Source organism: Eleginops maclovinus, chromosome 16, assembly GCF_036324505.1.
Source record: "Eleginops maclovinus isolate JMC-PN-2008 ecotype Puerto Natales chromosome 16, JC_Emac_rtc_rv5, whole genome shotgun sequence".
NCBI classification, from domain to species: Eukaryota; Metazoa; Chordata; class Actinopteri; order Perciformes; family Eleginopidae; genus Eleginops; species Eleginops maclovinus.
In genome coordinates, this window is record NC_086364.1 from 11,593,715 (window position 1) to 11,615,847 (window position 22,133).

General features: G+C 38.9%; 1 protein-coding gene across 1 annotated transcript in view; it reads right to left on the bottom strand.

Annotated features, from left to right (window-relative positions):
- Nucleotides 1-6,956, bottom strand: part of mybpc2a (myosin binding protein Ca) — a 30,464-nt gene extending 23,508 nt beyond the window's left edge. Inside the window, exons 1-7 of the mRNA XM_063903745.1 lie at nt 6,936-6,956; nt 6,883-6,891; nt 6,684-6,819; nt 4,690-4,710; nt 1,286-1,300; nt 549-632; nt 257-405 (exon numbers count right to left, since the gene is read on the bottom strand). Of these exons, the coding sequence (XP_063759815.1) occupies nt 257-405; nt 549-632; nt 1,286-1,300; nt 4,690-4,710; nt 6,684-6,819; nt 6,883-6,891; nt 6,936-6,956 (435 nt within the window). The remainder of the gene's footprint in view (nt 1-256; nt 406-548; nt 633-1,285; nt 1,301-4,689; nt 4,711-6,683; nt 6,820-6,882; nt 6,892-6,935) is intronic.
- Nucleotides 6,957-22,133: the final 15,177 nt, after the last annotated feature.

Below are 22,133 nucleotides of genomic sequence, written 5' to 3' on the forward strand. Positions count from 1 at the left end.
CAAAATGTGTGTCAGTGTCACAGAAATAGGAAATCCATTCAAAAGGAAAGAAAAATACACACACACACACACACACACACACACACACACACACACACACACACACACACACACACACACACACACACACTTTAAAAAACATACTGTAAGATTTTGATGGACCACCAAAGTAAACTTTTTTATCTAGAGACCTTGAAAACTTCTACAAACTCATTTGAAAGTAAAGGTTATATTAACACAAACAGTTTTAACATACCTTGGTGTTCCTGTCATACACCTCTTTGAACTGCAGGTGCTTCCCAGCTTTGCTGCCCAGGTCAAGCCACTTCCCCTTCAGCCATTTCAGGGTGGGCTTCCTCAACAGGTTTGAGGAGTCAACTTTAGCCACAAACGTGACATCCTTGCCTGCAACGAACAAGAGGGAGACAGTAATTAATTCAAACAGATTACTGGCTGTCTGTCTTCCAACAGGGCTCCGGCACTAAGTGGGCTACTCCTTTCATTTTGGACATAATTCAGGGTTTTTATGGCCGATCATCTTGCCAGACCTTTTGTTGCTGTGGCGCTTTGCGGCTTCTCCACAAAAATGCCGCTCACTTCAGACAGCTGAGGATCCTCCCCTGGTACATGTTCTGTGAAGATATATGAATAGAAGAATAACAGAGGACAAATTACAGCTGGAAATCATGATCTTGGCACCACTCAGATAAAGACGCAACAAACAATGTTGAACATGACAACAGGAGACATGTCGATCAAGCAAACAACCAAATCAGCAGTCTTTTAAAAGATCTAGTATCTTACAGTAAAGCCTGTTTGCTGCTCAAGTATGTATTAAGTCTCAAACCACTAAATGCCAACCGCTGAGCTTAGGGATATCTTCCTTTGTACGTTTTTTTTTAACACTTAAAAAGAGCAATAGTATTTCCGTGAGTCAAAAACAATTAAGGAGTTAATGCCTTTGCTGTTACAAGGCACCATTTAGGACACTCTGATAAATAACAGTCAACCAAGGAGCACCCCGGAGTAGACTGGGCCCCAGGGAATAAAGACACTGCTTAGATCACGTCTGAAGACATCACATTAGGGTTGACTCTTCGCAATCTTCTGCCACCCTGACAGAACATAAGCTGAGGTAGTATACTCTTATCTTGGCAATAAAAATGAGCTTCTCTTTTATCCGTTCCCTTGTTTCTTTTGCAAGTAAATTGATGTAACCTCTGTAAGGTGTTTGCTTGTCAGTTGATACGCTTTACAGAGACTCTAAAGTACTCATTTCTCTTACCATCAGGAGGCAACTCTGCGTCAGAGGAGGAGAAAAAAAAGAAAGAGAGAGCGGGGAAGCGTCAGTCTGTACAGTATCTGTGCTGTGCTGTTAAACACAAGCGTTAATTGGCCCAATTATAATCTTGACTTCAGGTGAGGAACACTCACACTCTAAATAAACGTGCTCGCACACTCCAAAAAAACACATCTTTCTTATTCTGGCTCTAATTAACAAATCATGTTTTTTTTCTTTTACAAAAAAAAACAAACACAGCTGTTAATGAGTTATGTCTGTAGCAATCAACTTTAAAAGCACTTTGATGTTAACTGTACAGAATTTGCATAATATGTTGCTTCTTTGGGTTCCTGGGTCAAACATACTGTAAGTGTTACTGGAAAAAAAGGGTTTATGGACAAGCAGCAGGTAAAGGGAGAAAGGCACATCGGACCACCAATCAAGTAGAGTGAGGAGGGCCCTGGGTGGAAAATCATTGGACGAGAGCGGTTGCTGAGAAAAAGGATCCAGGGTCACGTGTCAAATAAGGTTGTGTGCCTCCATAAATTCAGAGAGCCACACCGTCGGCTCCTCTCTCTCTCTCTCTCTCTCTCTCTCTCTCTCTCTCTCTCTCTCTCTCTCTCTCTCTCTCTCTCTCTCTCTCTCTCTCTCTCTCTCTCTCTCTCTCTCTCTCTCTCTCTCTCTCTCTCTCTCTCTCTCTCTCTCTCTCTCTCTCTCTCTCTCTCTCTCTCTCTCTCTCTCTCTCTCTGCTTTTATGTTCTCGGATAATTTGATCTTTTAATCAAAAGTGCCCCTGAGGACAGATCCAAGTTCAGATGTTCAGGATGATTTAAAGGTTTCAGTTAGAATGCTAAGTGGGCAAAGCTGATCCGGGAATGTCACCCAGGGGACACTTCATAATGTTTACACTGCACTGTTACATCGGACAGTTGCTATGTTCAAGATGACGGTTGCATCGTGAAACTCGAGACACTGTCCTGGTCTTTGGGAAAAGGTCTGCATCTGACTAAAACCCCTCTGCAGTTTTATGTTTTGGATAGTGAGGACAACTTGTGTCAACAAGCATTAGAAGTAGTCAGTAGTGCTTAATCTTTCTAGGATCGAAACTATAACTCAACCTCCAATCCTTCCTAGAAACTTTCCTGGAAATAAAACATTGTAAATTGCTATTTTTGGGGGGAAATACAGACAGAGTTACAACTTTCAACTCAAGAAGGAATGACATGTGTCTCCATTTAGGTGACAAAGCCCTTTAGCTGTAGGAATAAAGTAAGAGGTAAGGTGAAATGATTACAAAGCACACAATAGTGGTTGGGGTGGATTTGGAATTGTTTCTTTTGTTGTTTCACCAATTGAACACTTTCTGTATTATATTTATAATTGATGCCAAATAACCATTTTTTTCCTATTACAATCCTGGAGAACTATTACGAAATGATTAGAAATGTAAGTGCCCGTAGAATATGACATGATCAAATATGCTATCCCAGACTGGATATTACTACACTAAAATAGAAAGATAGCTATTCATTCCTTGCATAAAATATCTTACTATACATGGAATGCATAGTAGAGTAATTTCACAGTTATTACTTATTCAGTATGTCCTCCATTTATCATCAGAGCACCACCAGACAAAAACACACGTCTCAAACTCCTTCAATCGGATGTTGTACATACACGTAATACCAGTGTCTTTACCAGAAGTGTCAAATCATTCAGCCGTAGTGTTTTGTATTACATCCACATATCACACATGCACAGGATATAGAGCTCCTGCAGATGATGTCATATATGCTGGTCACGTGACGAGATACGACAGGGGCAGCCATTTTGGCAGTCATCGCGGCAGTAAATTGACAGGCACTGGCAGACTGTCAAGGATGGTGGATAACTGCTGTGCACCAGGTTGCACAAATAGGCGTGGGAAAAAGAAAGGTGTATCGTATTATCGCATTCCTAAAGACGCGGAGAGGAGGGAGAAGTGGATTGGAGCGATTAAAAGAGCCAGGAGCCTTCAGAAAAAGACTGAAAGATGGGACCCCCCGGCCGTTGGCTTTCGCTTATGCAGTGATCACTTCATATCAGGTGGGTGAAGGAATACAGTACAATGCTACAAAAAGTTTCTGGTCAGTTTAATTAAATTTAATTAGTTTAATTTAAGAAGTAGCACCCAGTTATTATAGCTAACGGACACTGTGATGTCTATGATGGGAGTGATTAACCTATATGAAATTCCAAAACAGATAAATAAAGGTAAAAAACGCCAGCCACTTTGGTTGAGTACGATCAAAAATACAAACTAGCAAGTTACAGATGCACTGCAGTAGCTATCCAAGCTAAAAAACATGCTAACGTGACACTTCCGTAGCTAGCCAAGCTAATAAACAAACAATGCTAACGTGACACTGCCTATCAAACTGGAATAATTTAATACTTACCCTTGCAGTGATGATGCCGAAGTTTTTGGATGTAAGACTCCACAGTTGAATGTTGTTTACGAAGCCGGACTGACACCATTTGTAAGCCTCCAAGCTTTTGTACGCTCTGAGGGAGTCTCCTGAGTACACTGATGGAAAGCTTACAAGATAGCTGTGGATGTCTGCGTAGCGCAAGTCGGGTACATCGTCTTCAGAGCAGGAGGTTATGCTCTTGAAAAGCACACCGGGTGAATTATATGGGTCGCTTATATTTAATCTCTCTAATTTTGTACTATAAAGCCGAATTTCACTTGAATTAAAATGAGAAGTATACTCGCTCGGTAAGAAAACACTGGCACCGGTGGTCATGTTGACTGCCAAAATGGTGGCTCCCAACCAAAAGTCACGTGACCGCAGGAGCTCTATATACCCTACAGGCAGGATATATCACTTTTTATAAACCAGACCACATCAGTTCATCTCAAACCCTCAAACATTTCTGGGATGTTTTGTTGAAACAGTATAACCACTTGAACATTTTATTTTTATTGCTGTCATAAACGTCTCTGCTGTCTGTTGTATATTTGTATTTTATTTTATCGTTTTATCTGACAGTTTATGTGATGAATGTGCTGTGACTTAAAATGCTTTTAAACTTTGCATTGTTTTCATAATTTTCTTTCACATCCCTTTATCTATTTGCTGTGATGCAATTTGTCAGTTTTGTTTACTCGACAAATAAAGATATTATTGTGATTGGTATTAAACTCAGTGTCCATATCTCTGCAGTAAATCATCATGTTCATAAGCAATAATGAATCCATCTGCTGTGTAAAAGCATTTCATCTTAAGCTCAAATGATGGCTGTCAGTCTATCAAACTCAATAACAGATAGGCATGTTCAATGACACACACAGTGGTTGAACAAGCACACATAATGAAAACACAAGCAGGCTGGGTAATGTAGTGTTTGTCCATTGTCCTTACCATCCCTAGGCTCATTGTTTGCTGAATGGAAAGAAACATAGAAATTAGTCCTGTGTTTGTTTGATGTGTGAAGACGTCTAACATCTGTTCATCAAAGATTGATTAAAGACAATGTATGAGCCTATATTCACTGAGATAACTACAACATCTTCACGCAGACACAAACTGAACACACTTACACACACACATACACACACGCACTTGAAACATCTTAAAGGTCATGCTCTGGTATACAAATGGCAAAATGACTGCATGTATATACCGCTTTTATCCAAAGCACTTTATAACTCGCACTCACCTATTAACACTGACAACGATGTTGAGCCACTGTGCAAAGTACTGATCTGAATATAAGGTGCAATTCAGGGTTCAATGTCTTGCCTAACATGTGGACAGGAGCGACTGGCGATTGAACTGCCATCCCTGTGCTTATTTCGCTAAGAGTCAATGACTTTTGAGGATATTACAGCTTGGACAGTGTTCCTCTTTAAACACAGCAAAAATGTGTAACACAGTAATAGTAAAACCCACTGCTCTACCTCGTCATTGCACCTGAACACACACACACGTTAAATCACTCTCAGCAAGCCACTTAAAGTGTTTGCAATAATTAATCTCCAATGATAGCGACTGCACAGACAAACTGAAATACACTAACAGAAACACATGTACTACTTTCCACTCTATTGCAGCTCTTTTAAAATATGAATTGGCATTTTATCCAACAAGGTGAACAGAAACTATACACAAATAGACCCTACATATAAATGTATGACAGTGTGTGTGACTCTCTTGGGGGACTCATTACTTATTACTGAATACGTGCCACTGGCAGAGGAAATCTCCATGAACATGCATATACACTCTCCTACAGCACAGAACATGATTCTACCTGATCTATACTTACAGTGAATATATCTCACATTCATACAGCTACTCTGCTGGGCTACCACAACCACACACAATTATTTCACACATTAAGCTGAATGCATTACCCTCAACTATGGATCGGACTTGAAAGGTCAGGATTTTCAGGCACACAGGGAAGTGAAATGAGAGGAGCTATCTGCCAGTCTGAATCTATCTCAGACTTCTTGCTCATACATACAAATCAGTCTGATCATGTGACCCACAGCAGAATGGGAAAAACATCCTCATATCATGAAGTAACCGCAGTGACAAACACAAAACGAAATCCAGAGATCAAGAAATCAATGGTTATGCAAGCTATAGATGTTTTTTTCTAAATGATACTACTACTGAAACTCAGGATTGAATGTAGGTAAAATGTAACTGCTGTATGGTCCAGCATACCACTGCATTCAAATGCTTTCAAATATTCAATTATTGTTTATTCTGTGTTTCTGTAATGCCTTATAATGTTATATTGTCAATGTAAAGTATGAGTAAATGTAAACAGACATTAAGCTACATTTAGATAGAAACATGTTACTGATGATGCAGATTAAGTGATGTTTTGAATATAATTCAAGATAAAAATGTAAATTAAATGTTATTGTTCAGTCTTAACTATGATGCATACTCTAGTGTTGGTCATTAAGCAAATAAAACAAGTGTATTTTTTTAATAAAAATTGCATTAGCCAGAGCCTTGGCACACACATACACACACACACATACATGAAGTGCTAACAAATACATACATACATTGTGACACTTACCCATAAAATAAACACCTTTTAATGGATCCTAACATCCAATTTAATTAGCATCTCTGATCTCTGGTGCTCAAAATACACCTAAAGTGTGTGTGTGTGTGTGTGTGTGTGTGTGTGTGTGTGTGTGTGTGTGTGTGTGTGTGTGTGTGTGTGTGTGTGTGTGTGTGTGTGTGTGTGTGTGTGTGTGTGTGTCTGTGTCTGTGTGTGTGTGTGTGTGTGTGTGTGTGTGTGTAGTATCATGCATATCCTCCCCACACTCAGTCCCATAACCACAGAAGTTCACTGATTCTGTGTTTCTTTCATCTGCAAGTCTTACCCTCCTCCTCTAACGGCTTCTCTGTTTGAGGGGAAACACACATTATGTTGTGGATGAGGATGATGATGACAATGATGATGTTGATGATGATGATGACAGTGATGATGTTGATGATGATGATGATGAAGATGGTGATCTATAAAGTCAAATCCATAGAACATATAGACAAACAAACACTGAATGTGACGTGTCATCTTACCCGTCGTGCCTGAAGGAAAAAAAAAGAGGAATTTATTACAAAATGAACCACACTTTATAAGAAGATGTTAACATATTAATTTTAGTGGTTATTGTAGCTTAAATGAATAATAACTGATTACTGTATGCGTAACACAGAAATAAATTGGATTTCTGGGGCACAGTTTATGGGCTCAGATTAAATGTTATGAAGGTACTTACCAGCAGGGGCTGCTGCAGCCTTATCGCCCTCGGCTTCTGCAATTAAACAACAGTTATGTAAAATAATTTGTTCATCCTCATTATTTCATAGCATACAACACCAGCAGCACTATGTTTGGATAGTCACGGCTTCCAGAGCTGAGACTCGGTAAATTGTTTAAAGAGACACATCTTTTGAACTGAATCCTCAGGAGACACTAATAGTTTCTATACATAACTGTTCACTCGATCAATGGTTTATTTATTCACTTTACTAGCATTGTGTTTTTACATATTTATATATTTCATTTATTATATAGATCAATTTGATATATTATATATATTTTATTTATATAGGCTATATAGCTAATATGCTGTACATATCCACAATTGCTTTCATGTGATCAGGAAGCAGAAAACCAATTAACACTTAAAAATAGGCACTGATATTAGTTTGCAAAACTGCACAAAAACACACATTTAATTTCAGTAAAATGAACACATGTTCACAGGTACCCACACAGGGAAACTACACTTAAGCAACCTCTCTTTGTGCACTTTTTTTTTATTTCTGTAGGGTTTGCCTCTGGCAAATGAGAAAAATATTGGATTTCAGCAGGGGAATAGTGCATGATTTAAATGAGGCATGGTTTACAGAAACAGTGAGGCTCGGATTAATATAAATACGTTTTTCAGAGATCATGAAGAATAATTGGGCTTAAAAAATTCTAAAAGGGGCGGCCTCAAGACAAAAATGCTTTTGATAGGATAAGTACATCAAAGTTTCAGGATCCCAGATCTAGGTTAGTTTAGAAGCTCAAGGGTGTCTAGTGAGATGGCAGATTAGGCAGGAGTTTCTGTCTGCCAGACAAACTAAAGCATAAAGCTACACGGAAATGATTCAACTTTGGCAGCTTTCAAGTCTCAACCATAGATTTCAATCATTTTGCAGGTCACTCATTAGGGCCACTGTTAAAATGTAATAAATATATTTTATTACCTCACTTTTGACATTCTGTCAAAGCAGCAAAGTTTATATTAAAGGACAGAGCTGCATAATTGAGTGAGGACATCATCTTGACAGCTATCGTCTCTCCAAAACACCGTCAACAGGCCACAACTGCAGAGCAAGTGTCCCGTGAGCCTAATTAGCAGGGGGTCTAAGATATCAAGGCTTGGCCTTGGCACCGTGTGTTCCAGGCTGGCACACTATGTCTGGCACAGTGGTGGGGGCCAACATATCTATTTTGGATAAGGTTTGTTTTTCAGGCAGCGATCTGTTAATGCTCCTCTCAGAACTTCATTCCAAGAGAGGACCGTGACGCACCAGGCAGTAAAAACTTTCTTTAGGTTGGTGCAGAGGCAGCGATTGCACCCCACTACTGTAAATCAGAAAGTTGGTCACTACAGTTCAGAATTTTCATACATTTCTTCAACCAAATGTGATCTTTGGCCCTCATCACATAACATAGCACAGGAAAAGAGAAATAACCCTTCACCCTGAGTAACGAATGGGCCGATAAATAAAAGTAATAAACTCTTATTCTTCAACAAAACTTGTTTGGATGTACAGTAAAAGTCTCTATGTGGTCCGGGCAGGGCCTCATTCATTGTCACTGAAGCAGCTGTGCATACATTTTCGTCCACAAATGAAAGTCTTGCGTCAAAATTTGAGTGAGTGTTTTTGATGTTCAGAAACTATAATTTGACTAGCTTCACCCTTAGAAATGATATGAGGTGCGACATTGTAAACAAATATTTAAAGCGTTCAGAGAATGCTAGTTCTTCTATAAAATACACCTTGAACAGTTTCGTAGATAAAACTTGCTAATTTCTGAGACGGTAAAAAAATATTTTCTTCTTTACTTTAAGAATTAAAAAATATATGATATTCTAGCTATAACTAACATGAAAGGTAAGATGTATCTGCCTTGCCACGTGTGCTGTTTTAATGTGCAGAGCAACAGCCAGTATTTTGGAAAGCAACGGGACATTTTGGAATAATAGGCAAGTAGAACAATGGCATGGCACCTTATTGCCATCCACAGCGCCATGATGCTAGGGTCATTACAAATGAACAGAAGGATGTGAAATCAAGTCAAGTTAAAACTTGGTTTGAAAAGGATTACGTTTTGTAATTAATGAGTACCATACTCATTTTAATTTGCTCAGGTAGGACAAATGTAAAGCATCTCAATGAGGGAAATTGTGATAGTTATTTTCTGCTCGCCACTAAAAGGTATAGGTTAATTAGATGGGTTTTTAAAAATGTATTTTTTCACTTCTTTAAACGTCTAAAATGACCCATTTGTCCTTCAGCTTCATGAGATTTTGTACCTGTCTTCCTCTAGCGCAGGTCTGTCTGTCCTGCTTGCTGGGAAAAGCTTTGAGCAAACCGCTAAGTCACAACCAGGACAACTGTGCCCCTTCAACCCTCGGCGCTAATGCGGAGGGTAATGCACAGCTGATGAACACGCTGTCTGTGCGGATCCATCTCCAGTCTCATTACAGTCCACGCTTCATCGACAGTCCTGACTGGCCTAGATAATTTTCACTCTACAGCCGTCTGCTTCCCTGTCTTTCAGGTATCTGTTAAATGGATAACTTCTCTTGCGGTCTCCATTCCCTCTCCCTTTTCACTTAATGCAAATCCCTACTCTCAGCATTTTTTCGTCCTACTCTTTCTTTGTCCTACTTTAATCTGATTCTAGTTTCTTCTAAGGAGAGGAAAAAAATAGAAGAGCAAGATGATGAGCTATAAAGTGGAGACTCAAAGGGGGATAGAGAAGAAAAATTAGCCTGGCCAATGGGGTCAAGGATAGCATGAAGCTTTACTTTATGAGCCTGAGGATTGGGTTCTTAACAGGGGAGATTGCAGCGTTTATATTTAACAAATATCATGTGAGATGCTTGTTGAAAGATGACTTTATTTACTCGGTTTTCGCTGACCCTGCTGCTCGCTGTCATTGCTTCCTTTAAATACCCACATTACTTGACACTCCTTGCCTCGTAAATATAGGCCGTTTATTACCTAAAGCTTATCGCTTATATCATTTTAAACATGAGGGCTTGAAAGCCTTCAGATATGACTCAAGCAATAAACTGGTTAAGATGTAGTTATAAAACCAAAGTAGAGACATAGAGTATCTGTTTATGAAACAAGTGTTGGTTTTCAAAGAGCTCTAACACTGCCTGGATTGGGGATTTGTATTTTTGTCCACGGATATCAAAAGATCCATGCATTCTTAAATCTTCATGGTGCTGAAGATGTATAAAAGACATGACATGCTCTATATAGACATTGCAACAGGGGTTACAAGGTTAGACATGTTTTATTCACAGATTTTCACTTTAAACAGTGTGTTCCTGTCTGTTTGCTGAACCAGTCATGACATTTAACTGAATAACTTATAACTGATTTATCCAACCAATCTCTAACTGTGTCAGTCTGCCGTTTAATGCTGAGCAGGTACAGTGCATGTGTTTCCATTCTGTCAGAAAACAGCTGCCTGTGGCTACGTTATATAAAAACACAATGAGTGGAAAGCATCCAAAACTGCATACATATGAGGGGGTAGACGCATAATTCTTAACTTATGGAAACAACTTTGCTAGAGGTCTCTCTGAGTGACCTTATAGTTGGTAGGGTTGAAAAACAACACATCCTCCCTATATTTGAATTTATTTTGATGCTATATGTTTGACAGAATGCCGTTTTAATGTCAAATGACCAAGTTAATATGTTTAACTTTGGGCTACATTGATAAAGGAAAAATACAAATATATTGAACTTTCAGCTGTAGCCTGTCACAAAAAAAGCTACCATCTAAGAATCTGTTGTTTGTGGTCTATTTTATCACACTAACAACAGCATCAGCAACACTTGATACTGAAAAACAAAGAAAAGATTTACATTCCTGTGCTCATCTATTACACAGTCTCTCCCTCTCTCTCCCCCTTTTTGTTACGCTCTCTCTTCCCTTTGCTTTGAAGGGTAACCTCTGTGGAATGTGCTTCGTTAATCTCTCTTGACATTTCCCCTGTCTTCCTTTGCTGCGTACGTCTCTTACTTGTTCAGTCGGTTAAGCCAAAGGAGTCGGGCCAAACCAAACATTAGAATCTTGAAATCTTTCTCTGTCATCGCTGAACGAAGGCAAACAGGGCACAAATTCCTCACATGCTTTTCCTTGAATGTGTATTTAGATGCCAGATACTGAGCAGCTGTGTCTTTAAGAGACCTCAAATGCTGCTGCTGAGGAAAGCAACACTTAAGTGGTTTTGTTTCTGCTGGAGCATGATGTTGCAGGACTGCTGAATTCATTTAGTCACTTATGGGTGTCTACAACCGTCAGCTATGAAAGCAGCAGACGTGTTAACTAGAGAGTGGGGCCATCATGGCGTTCTCTGTGCTAGAGCATAACGTCAATTGGTGGTAACATATTCCAAAGGCTCATACTTTGTTAATGCAGCCTGGTGCCCTTTTACACACTACCCCACTTGCACCCTTCTTCACCTCTTCAAGTGTGTGATTTACAGGTGAAACTATAAACTCATGTTACCATGTGTGTGCGAGTAGCTAAATACATGCAGATTTTAAGTAGCAGGTTGCAGTTTTAAGTTACATGTGGAAGTCCGATCTCTTCCAGAAGTAAAATTGTAGAGCCAAAGAACCACAGGATATTTCTCATAATTCATCCATGTATCACTGGGATCGTTTTTTGTCCAAGAGCATTTTCCACAAAGACACACAAGTATCTTTTTGGAATTTATATGCAGCTGTCTTCTTTTTCAATTTTACATTAAAGTAAACTGATGCTGAATTTTTAAAAAAGGGTGTAAAACAGGATTATTTTTAAAGCAGCAATACTCCCCCATTCAAGATTAGTGTTCTGTAAAAATGGTTGTAAAATATCTTCATTTCTCTGGAGTAAGCAAGCCGAGAATGTATAAAAATAGCCCATCTGATGTCATCAGGGTTATCTTGGCTCATCCTAGAGAGAATATCTTTAACAGAAAGCCTGCTATCAAGTTGGGCTATGGGATGTGTAGGGGATTTTTGGACCTTAAATAGTTCTGCATGGGTTTTGATTTTGATTTGTATATCTCCTATGAGTGTCCAAAATAATGGAAGTGTAATAGTAAAATGCTCAAATGCCTCTTTAAGCCAATCTGTCTACAAACAAATGGTCAGCTTGTAAAATGTACTGATTTGAATTGTGGAATTTAATTTCAAACAGGAACCTAGGAAGTTATAACTGTCTCCACACTAAGATCGAGCTCAACCAATGAGCTTGCTCCTGCTTGAGGAGCAGCTCTGCTTCTGGGTGATATTTCTTAGCGAGTAAAACTCCAATCCACTCCAATTTAAACGCAGATTTGGCACAGCTATTCAACAGAGAATCCCTCAATGCTTTAAACCACCTTAATCCAGCTTTAAAAGCAACTCATTTATTATTATGCCCCATGATCACACGACACCAAGCGGATGTTACTGTACTTAAACCCCACGATGGTGTGACTCTTTCATATTTGCATAACGTTCAAATATAAATTGAAATGGGGAATATTGGCAGTACAGCAAAGAAAAGATTAATATTCAAACAATCTATTTTTAAGCCTCAGTGTATGGATGAGTATCAATGGTATTATTGGCATTTAGATAGCATCCATGCTGGGGGCAAAGCATGACTGATGGAGTTTCACCATTTCAGATGAGGATGGAGAGTGATGCTGTCGGCAAAATCGAGGTACACTTAAGCCTCTGCCCTCTCAATCTCTCAATCATTTGCCAAGTTAATTCAACAGTCAAGATGATCTGACTTACGGCGTCACCCCTAGGAGGACAAGGTAAGGGGATACCTTTAGAGTTACGTCTAAATAGTAGCTTGACATTCAGGTTAGTCATGGTTGTCGTAAAACCGTCGTCAGAGGAAACATATCAGTGATTACAGTTACTGTCAAGGCTGTAATATAAAAAAATATAACCGACTGCCAGTGAAAGTGTAAGTTGTTTTTGGTGGCTGAGCTTCAGCAAGTCAGGGAGAAATAGTTGTTTACATTTCACTGGATTACTTCTCGCATATACATCCATGAGAGCTAGTTAAAGTTAATATGACACTCCAATCCAAATGATATGCGCTCATGAAACAGTTTTGTTTGCCCCAACATAAATATTATTTCAATTAGATTTGAGTCTAAAATCATAATATCTTTCATAACATGACAATTGAGGAAATGCAGTGATTGGCAGTGGGATTTGTAATCCTAGAACACTTGTGTTTAAATGTTTGTGTTGGCAAAATAAAATATGAAGAACCATTCACATATTTTTAATAAAAATAACATTTTCAGTAAAATGTTGTGTTTTTTTAATTATTCTTACATTAGGGATACAACTCGTATATTTCACTATACATGTTGATCTCAGAAGCAAGCACTGACCTCTGCAGTCTCCTTGTTACACATCAGAGAAAGGTCATTAATAATGATTGTCCCACTGGCATGTTGATAAACCTTTAAAGGTGTTGAAATAATTGTGTTATTTAGTCTATGCGTGCTGTAACGGTCATGCATTAAGCCTGTTGTGGCTGAGGGCTGAGGGATTAGACACGCGAGCGTGTGGAGGGAGTGTGAAGGATGGGACGTCTGTTTATAACACAGGGTTACTGTGATGATGATAAGAAATATGGCTTGTTTGGATTCCACCAGTGATGTTTCTATCCTAGTGATGTCTTCCCTCCCCTCTCTGCCATGAGTGAGGAGAAAGATTTATGGACGAACTAGGGAGGAGAAAGAAATAATTTGGTAATAGGAATAAAGAAAGAGGAATAAAGAGGTACGAAACTAAAGATTACATTTAATGGTGTAAAGTTCCTTATGAGTTGAATGAATTGTTATTATGTGAATAAAGCGGTCTCAACATGAGAAAACATTTGCTAAATGAAACTCTAATTTAGGGATGTGGAATTGATGGTGTATTGTCAACAAAGGCGGATTTAAGTACTGTATTAAGCCGTCATCCACTTTAGCTTTCCATTCATTTCCTTTTGTCTTCCAGCTAGCATAAATACAGCCTGCGCTCCAAATAGGACAACGTCTTTCTCAAATCACAGAGGAACATTTAACAAAAAATTATAAATTCTTGGTGTGGGCTGTGTTTAGAAATACTTTGTTAATTATATATCAGGGCTCAATTCAAGCTTGTCTTGCTCTTTGTATGACCTTATAGTGCAGTAGCTTCACTCTGCATCTGTCTGTAATTCATCAAGCAGCATGTGCATACCTGTGGGAACTCGATGATAGTCTCAGTATGAAGTAATGCTACACTGACCAGTTGCAGTCATGTAGTTTGGGGGGTTGAGGGGTTGGAGGGGTGACAGGATGCTAGACTCTTTCTAGCCTGTAGCCAATAGGACAACGGGAGGTTTAACCTTCCACTGAACAACTGCTACTCTACAAAAACAAGAAGATGGACTAAGATGTCCAGCTTGGTTTCACAAACACATTTTAGATAGGTCTATTCGGTTTCACAAAGATAGACCCACTAACTTATCTTCAGACGTCTAAATTCATCTGTAGCAAACTGCCCAGTTCTTTTAGATCTTTTCAGAGCTTATTTGCCATGAGTTCTGTGTTTTTCAAAATGTTACAGAGCTTAGCTCCATTCGCTCTAGCAGAAAATGTTTTTAATCCAGAAGAGTTCAACAGGGGATTTTTACCTTATTCATTGCAAGAATCTAAAGATAAACGTTGTTGCTGTAAAAATGTTAAATCCCTGTGAGGCCAATATTTGAAATTATACTATGTAAATTAAACAATGTAAGACCGGTCTAACACTATAATATAGTCTAAAATTGTCTAAAGTCTACAATATCTTTGTGAAACAGGCCAGTGAATTTGGATCTAATTGTTTTAAATGTAAATCCACCTTCATGTCATACTTGGTTTTGAAAGCTTTGAACTCTGTACTAAGGTTATAGGTGATACCTGATGACCACTGTTCACAATCACTATCCATGCTGACAAGTGGAAACAAATGACAACATGGTGGAGCCAATGACTGTTTGCCATAGCTATAAAACTGGCCACTTCTCTGCCCCGTCCTAAGAGGAGAAGGAGGGGGGACGCTGAGTAGAGATGTTGCCCTCAGGTAGAATTACTGGTATTTAAAATTGGGTTGTTATTTCTGCACACACTCAATAATGGAGCAGTGCCAGTAAAAATCCACCCTGGCACAATGCAATCATCAGCATCAACACTGGTGAACAATTTTTAATAATTATGTAACTGGCTTGTTACAAACAGCCCACTGGTTCATGACATGAAACAGGTCAATAATCCATACTCATTGTGAGAAAGAAAGACCCCGCTGGGCTGTTTTTACTCCTTTCTTGGGTAGGGGCAAACCGTGTATCTACACTTCCATATCCAGAGGCGTCTTTAGCTTAGCGGATCCACAAGGCCACAGCTCCTATGCTAAAGAACTATTCTCGTTGCTGTTTATAGGGATGCGTGCTTTTTCATGATCCCACAGCTTCTTGAGTCCTGGTGACGCATAAACCGTGGAGAGCAAGACGCCATAGGGGGTGGGTTATATGTGCTGTAACCAGATAGACAGGGAGAGGGGCTGCAAAGTGTATGAAGTTCAAGAGAGGGGCACGATTTGGGATGGGTATGAAACACAAGAACAAGAGCAGCCTGGGAGCAGGCACTAATGTGGTGTTGGGAAGGTGATATGTGTGATATCAGGATGCTGGATTGGCAACACATTGGTAAGATATAATGAAATGTAGGGATGGAATAACTGCATGGTGGAGAATAAAAAAGGCAAAGGGTATTAGGTGCACTGGAGTTGAACGATTTTAGTTTATGCATTTGAATCACACATCCGCACTGATATGTGTTTACAATCTGAACCTATTTGTTTTTAACTTTTGATTTCATCTAGTAGAGTATAAAATTGCTCTATAAGCAAAAAAGATCACTGCATTCCTATCCGCCCGTGACGGAGAATGTGACACCTTGACTAAAATCCACAAGAAAAATGGGAGTTCTGACTTTTTCCACACAATAACACTGATATGGTGAACTTCCTAAAGATTGGCGAGCAGAGATGGATGCCAGCGGGGGAGACAGCGTAACAGAATGAGGAAGGCAATCAGGGTCAGATAGATTAGGTGTCTGAGGTGCAGAGATACGACGCAAGGTAGTTACACCTGACTTGGCAGAGGTCCCTCTAACAAATCATCCCGCTCATCTCTCTGCTTTACTCTGCTACCTTTCCTCTCCTCTTGCCTTAATTTCCTCCTCTTCTCATGCATGCACTCAGGTTTCAAGTAAACAGCTGATTTATGGTGCATTGAGGTCACTGTTGACTGCTGACAAAAACATTATGACATGCACTACAGCATGTGCAATTTAATGTCACATATTATCATATTATATCAATGGCAGATGTAAGCTTAAGTTATGCCGTGCATAGAGGTTTAGTTTTTTGTGTGACATCGTATTTCATTTGTTTGAACCGTTTCATCACTATATGTAAACAGAAAACTCACAGGGTTTGATTCTTGTCGTTTGTTAGGATAATCCCAGAAAATAATAACACATACGTGTATCAATTTCTAATTTTAAACATCACACATCACTGTTGGCATGCTGACTTTTGCACTTTTGCTTTTCCTCAGCATAATGAACCTAACATCCCTGAGAGGATTACCCACAACACACTTGACCCTATAAAATTCAATACAATCCCTTATCAGAACCATTAGTGGCTCTCTTTCCAAGCTGCTCTTCTATCTATTGCATTTTGCAGACCAACATTTAATAACATAAGTTCATAACTAAGCAAATACTCAAACTAAACACATTACACTTTTACTGTCTAAACATTGTAAATATTTGACATTACATGCTTTAATTCTTTGCATTTCTATCCCTGTTTGTTAATAAAAAGCGTTTGTCCCCCTCAAGGATAGATATACAGCCAGACTGCAGCTTAAGAACTTTATGTGCTAAAGAGAAAGCAGCTTAAGACACTGAGGATGAGTTGATGAAAAGATGAGCTTGTCACTAACTAATGAAAGATTAGGTAATCGGCATGGATTACGCTCAGCTTTCATGTGCCATTTAATGTCACATAAATTCTTAAATGTTCAGTCTCAATTGTATAAAAAAAGAGGGTTAAAATTATGGGTTCATGGTTTCTTTCTAATTTATTTTTTTAACTCATCTGAACATTTCAGTGTATCCCCAACTTCCACTTTTGTTTGCTCTTTGAGTTTTCTGTTAAAATCCTACAGGTTGGACCAGCTTACCTGGCTTCTGGGGCTCAGGCATGTCTTTGTCTGTTTATAGTGATTCCTCTGAAAGCGTCTTCCTCCCTCCTTGTCTGTGGATCTGCCTGAATTTCCTCCTTCATCCCTTTTTATCATCTCAACACCCCCTCCCCCTCAAACGCACACACACTACAACTGTCAGTGACTTCATCCTCCCCCCAACAAGTGGAACAAGGAAGGAAGAGAGTGACAGAATGGCTGTCACTTGAAACCTTGGCAGGAACTGCAGGGCTTTGAGGAGCAGAAGGAAGACACCATGATGGGTAAAAGTGGTTCAGAGCCATAAAGAAAAGTCCAGCCCTCAAGGAAAACTGCCAGAGGATTAAGTCGTTAACAAACTGACTGATGCTAATCAGCTCCACCTGACAATATGATGGGGTGATGCAGAGCGGCGGGAACTGCTCAAATATGTTTTGTGTTGAAGTGAGGCAAAAAATACTGTAGTGGAGTCCAATAGAATGGTGAGGGGAAGGTGGGGTCCAAAAAAGGGTGGCATGACATTTTTGGGAGAAAAGAGAGAGTCTTTTATTTATCGATTTCTTGAAAGACTCATCAAACTACTTAAGCCAACAAAAATTTGGATTAGATGTAGATACCAGCGATCATGTCACTGGATCGGGGCATTCATTTCTGGTTTAAAGTATATGTTGACATCTTAGTTTAACAAACTGTAGACGTTTAAATCAATTGTTAGTGAAAATTGGACATAATCTCGCTAAAGACAGCATAATTTTCCTTACTCTACACAGCGTTACAGAGGACCCAAAGTTAAATGTTTCATATAGATTCCACCTATAATATGACGCATGTTCAACACCTATGCTACTAATGGATGCAGAGCAACGGAAGGTGATAATCGTTCACTTGGTACTGTAGCTCTTTGTTTAAAAATACAGAAATTAATTCCACTTCTTGTTCTAAGACATGAAGCTACAGAGTTGAATAGAAAATGATCAAAAAGTGTTTTGCAATGTTTTTCTGTGTCAAAACCAACTATCAAAAAGCCCGAACTCGTTGTAATGCAACATTCTTCTTGCGTTTACAAAAGTCAAGGTGAAATAAGGCCTTAACCTAGATAACTTTCACACCCTCCCTATTTGAAGAGTAAAAAAAACTCTGGTTTAAAAATGAGAGCAAAGCAGCAGCAGCCTTGTGTTCCTATAGGCTCTGACAATCCCATTTGTTCTCCAGTAGCCATAGCTGTCAACAGGGTGTATTTTATTGGACTGAAAGCCCTCAACGGGGATGTGAGGAACAAGGTCAAAGTCAGTCAGGGGAGGTCACTGACCTTATGAATTCCTGGAGAGGTATAAACTCTACAACCCACAGACAGGACCATAGAGACACATGCATGCTTACGCTAAGAATTTTTCATATATTAATCATGTGTTGTGGCATAAACAAACAGTATAAATAGTATTGTACACATACGAGTGATAGAAGTAAGTCATTCTTTCTTAAATTCCACATGGTATTGCCAACCCAAATAGGAACTATAACCGTTGGTGTTAAATTATGCATTTAAGAAGCTTTTCGCTTTCCATTCTTTCGCCTGTATACATCCGCCTCTTTTTATGAATTTCCCAGTTGTTTTTCTGGCTGTCCAAATTGCTGAGCCTGCTAAGCCTTGGCTATAACAATAAACAATCTTCAAGACTTTCATTTGGGAGAGAAAAGTTAAGTCAGAAAGAGAGACATAGATTGAAGAACTGCTATTTGAGGCAAGTGCAACTTGAGATTCAGATTTCAAAGATAACAAAATACCCTCGAGAAATATTATAGAGGGCTGTTAGAAAAGGACATTTAAGGTCCTTGAGACCTACTGTATATTCCAACTTTTCAGTACATGACTTTTAAGCTGAATTGTTTTTATTAAGTCTTTTTGATGCGCTCACAGCTCATCAGTGGTGATTTATTCTGTGACTTAACTCTGTGAAGGTTGAACTCATTTTTATATTGTGGATTTAAAGCGGATATAGGTGACTAACTATAGGTGTCCTACATGATCCATTGATCCACTATAGAGGATGACACCAAAGTTATTCAGCGTTTGCATTAGTAAAGCTTCACTGGAGTACAAGTTAAGCCAACTGAAGCATGTCCTCTCCATCTTCACAGCAGCTTTTCCATGACTGTCATCCATTTAGAGATGAAAGCAGCCAGTAAGAAGCATTTTGTATCAACATCAAATAATTTAAACATGTTTTATACTAAATTAAAAACATTTTAATCGTTTTTTTCCCCCAACCTTGACAACATATGAGGGGTATTGCTGTGTGTGTGTGTGTGTGTGTGTGTGTGTGTGTGTGTGTGTGTGTGTGTGTGTGTGTGTGTGTGTGTGTGTGTGTGTGTGTGTGTGTGTGAGAAAGGGTATTTTAACCCTGTGATTTCTTTCTCCTTTTAAAAAAACCAACTAACTAATTACATCTGGCTGAAAGCAAGTTGGCCTCATGCGAAAGTATAGTATATTAATGTAACGCTTTTCTAGATCAGATATTACACAATGCTTTTCAGTAAAAGGCAAACGAGCAGTATAAAAGACACATTAAGAAAGTGATAGATACGATTTTTATGTTTAAAAAGGTGTGACTGAGAGAGTTCCAAAGGAGCCCTGGCAATAGCACAGTGCTTTCAATATCTTATACCCTTGAACAGGTTCATTTTTGGAAAACAATATCAAGTTGGAGAGATTTAGCACTGTGGTAAAAATATAAAAGCATTCAAATAATCTTGTTCATTGCCGAAATGAGTTGATTCATCAGATCATCATCGTTGCAGCATGTACAATTTATTAACAGAGACCTCTGTCTATATAGGCTGAGGAAAAAAATATTTTTCAGTGAGGATCCCGAAACCATGCCCTCTTATTTAAACTTAAGATCATATTTCAAAACATGTTTGTTGAATTTCTTTTTCATTTTTCATAATGCTCCACTTTTAACAGCACAGGCAGACGGGACATGACAGTGTCTTCATTCAAAGTGAAAGTCCTGATGGCGTTTCATAAAAATATGCATGCTTTCATATTTGACTAAGAATAGTAAGGTGACACTGTTGTTTAAGGCGGTGACAGAGAGTTATGGGCTGTCCCAGTAAGGGGGGAATAGATACTGTAAAGGCCTGCATACTTTCAAAGGCAGCGCCCTGGGGAATCATATACCTCAGTCACCATATGCTTCATGCAGAGCACCCCCACCTTCAAACTGAACAGGAGGCCGGAGACAGACAGGCTGTTTCATACAGACAGTAATATGATAACAATGATGTTTCAAAAGCACATCAAAAACTATTAGAATTAAAAAGAGATATCCATGCAAGTTTAGTTTATATCAAATCTGAAAAAACTGCTGCTTTTTGTTGATATTGCCCGATGAGGTTTTGTTTTTACATTACCTTACATGTTTGTTTGTAATAATGTTTTTTTGATTGTTAATAGGGTCTCAAGAGGAGATGGGGGTTGAACGTATGTATTGGTGGACATTTCAAGTATTTTCATTTAGTTTAAGGTTGAACTAGAATCTGAAAATATTTCTGTCCCCATATTCCTGACCACATCAGGGAAATTCCTGTCATTGTCTATTATGTTTGATATTTCTGTCAGTGATTCTAATGTGAGTCAGATTGTTATTCTCTTAAATGGAGGGACAGAGTTTAGTGAAGAAAGTCCTTCACCCTCCAAATAGGCCTTTTTGCAAAAAAAAGACCTGACTTCTTGATACTCTAAACTTTAAAGGATTATAACTGGATTCCAAACTTATTTTTTAGCACTTTTGAAGCATAAATATTGAAGTCAAAAATGATGGATGCCTTTCACTTATATTCACAGAGGTTTTCTTACAAGTCAGCAGAACTCCTCAGCCAGGAATAGGCGTTGAGAAATAAATCACATCAATCACATTTGAAGCTGCTGCTGCTCTTTTCTCTCTGGTTTGATACTTTTATGTGTTGAGGCCCTTCTGGAAACAACATTAGATACAGAAACTGTGAGTTAGAGACATTATTCCCATCAATAGGCTACCCAAAGATGTAGAATAATGATTAATAAAAACTGGTCTGGAGGTGTTACATATTGCAACACATGCTAACTGAGCCTGTTCAGTTCAGTTCTAAAATAAAGTAACTTCAGAATTCCCCTAAAAACACTGTTAATACAATGTGTTTCAATTGATAATGCTCCATGTAAGAGAAGCTCTATAAAATAAGTGTGCATTCAAATGCATTCCTCTATGACAAACAGCAAACCAATCCATAATATATCATATATAGGGTCTATTTTATTATAGTATTGTTGCCTGGGCCATCAGAGAAACGACAAGTAAAGAGGAGAGAGGCCCATGGTGATTACATGGTCAGCATCCTAAACTCTTAGGCCACCAGGAGGTAGCTGCTAACATTACAAGCTTTCTGGACACACCTGGTTATAGTAGATTTGCCTATGTTAAACGCCTCAGTCAAGTTTTTGGAGTCAGAGTCAGGAGATCAAACAGCCAAATCAATCCTCCTCTCCAGCTTTTCAGCCAGAACTAACTGAGTATATTCTCTCCTCAATAATCATCACGGTTTCCCACAGATAACACCCAACATTTGTACAGGGATGTCAGATCTTATCACAAGAGGTCATTCTTGTAGCTGTAGTCCATCCCAGCTGGATATAGACACGATCTGAATATAAGATGCTGCTCTTGGTCTTAAGATAAGTGAAACTGCAGTCTTCTGCTCTGTGTGACTCAGA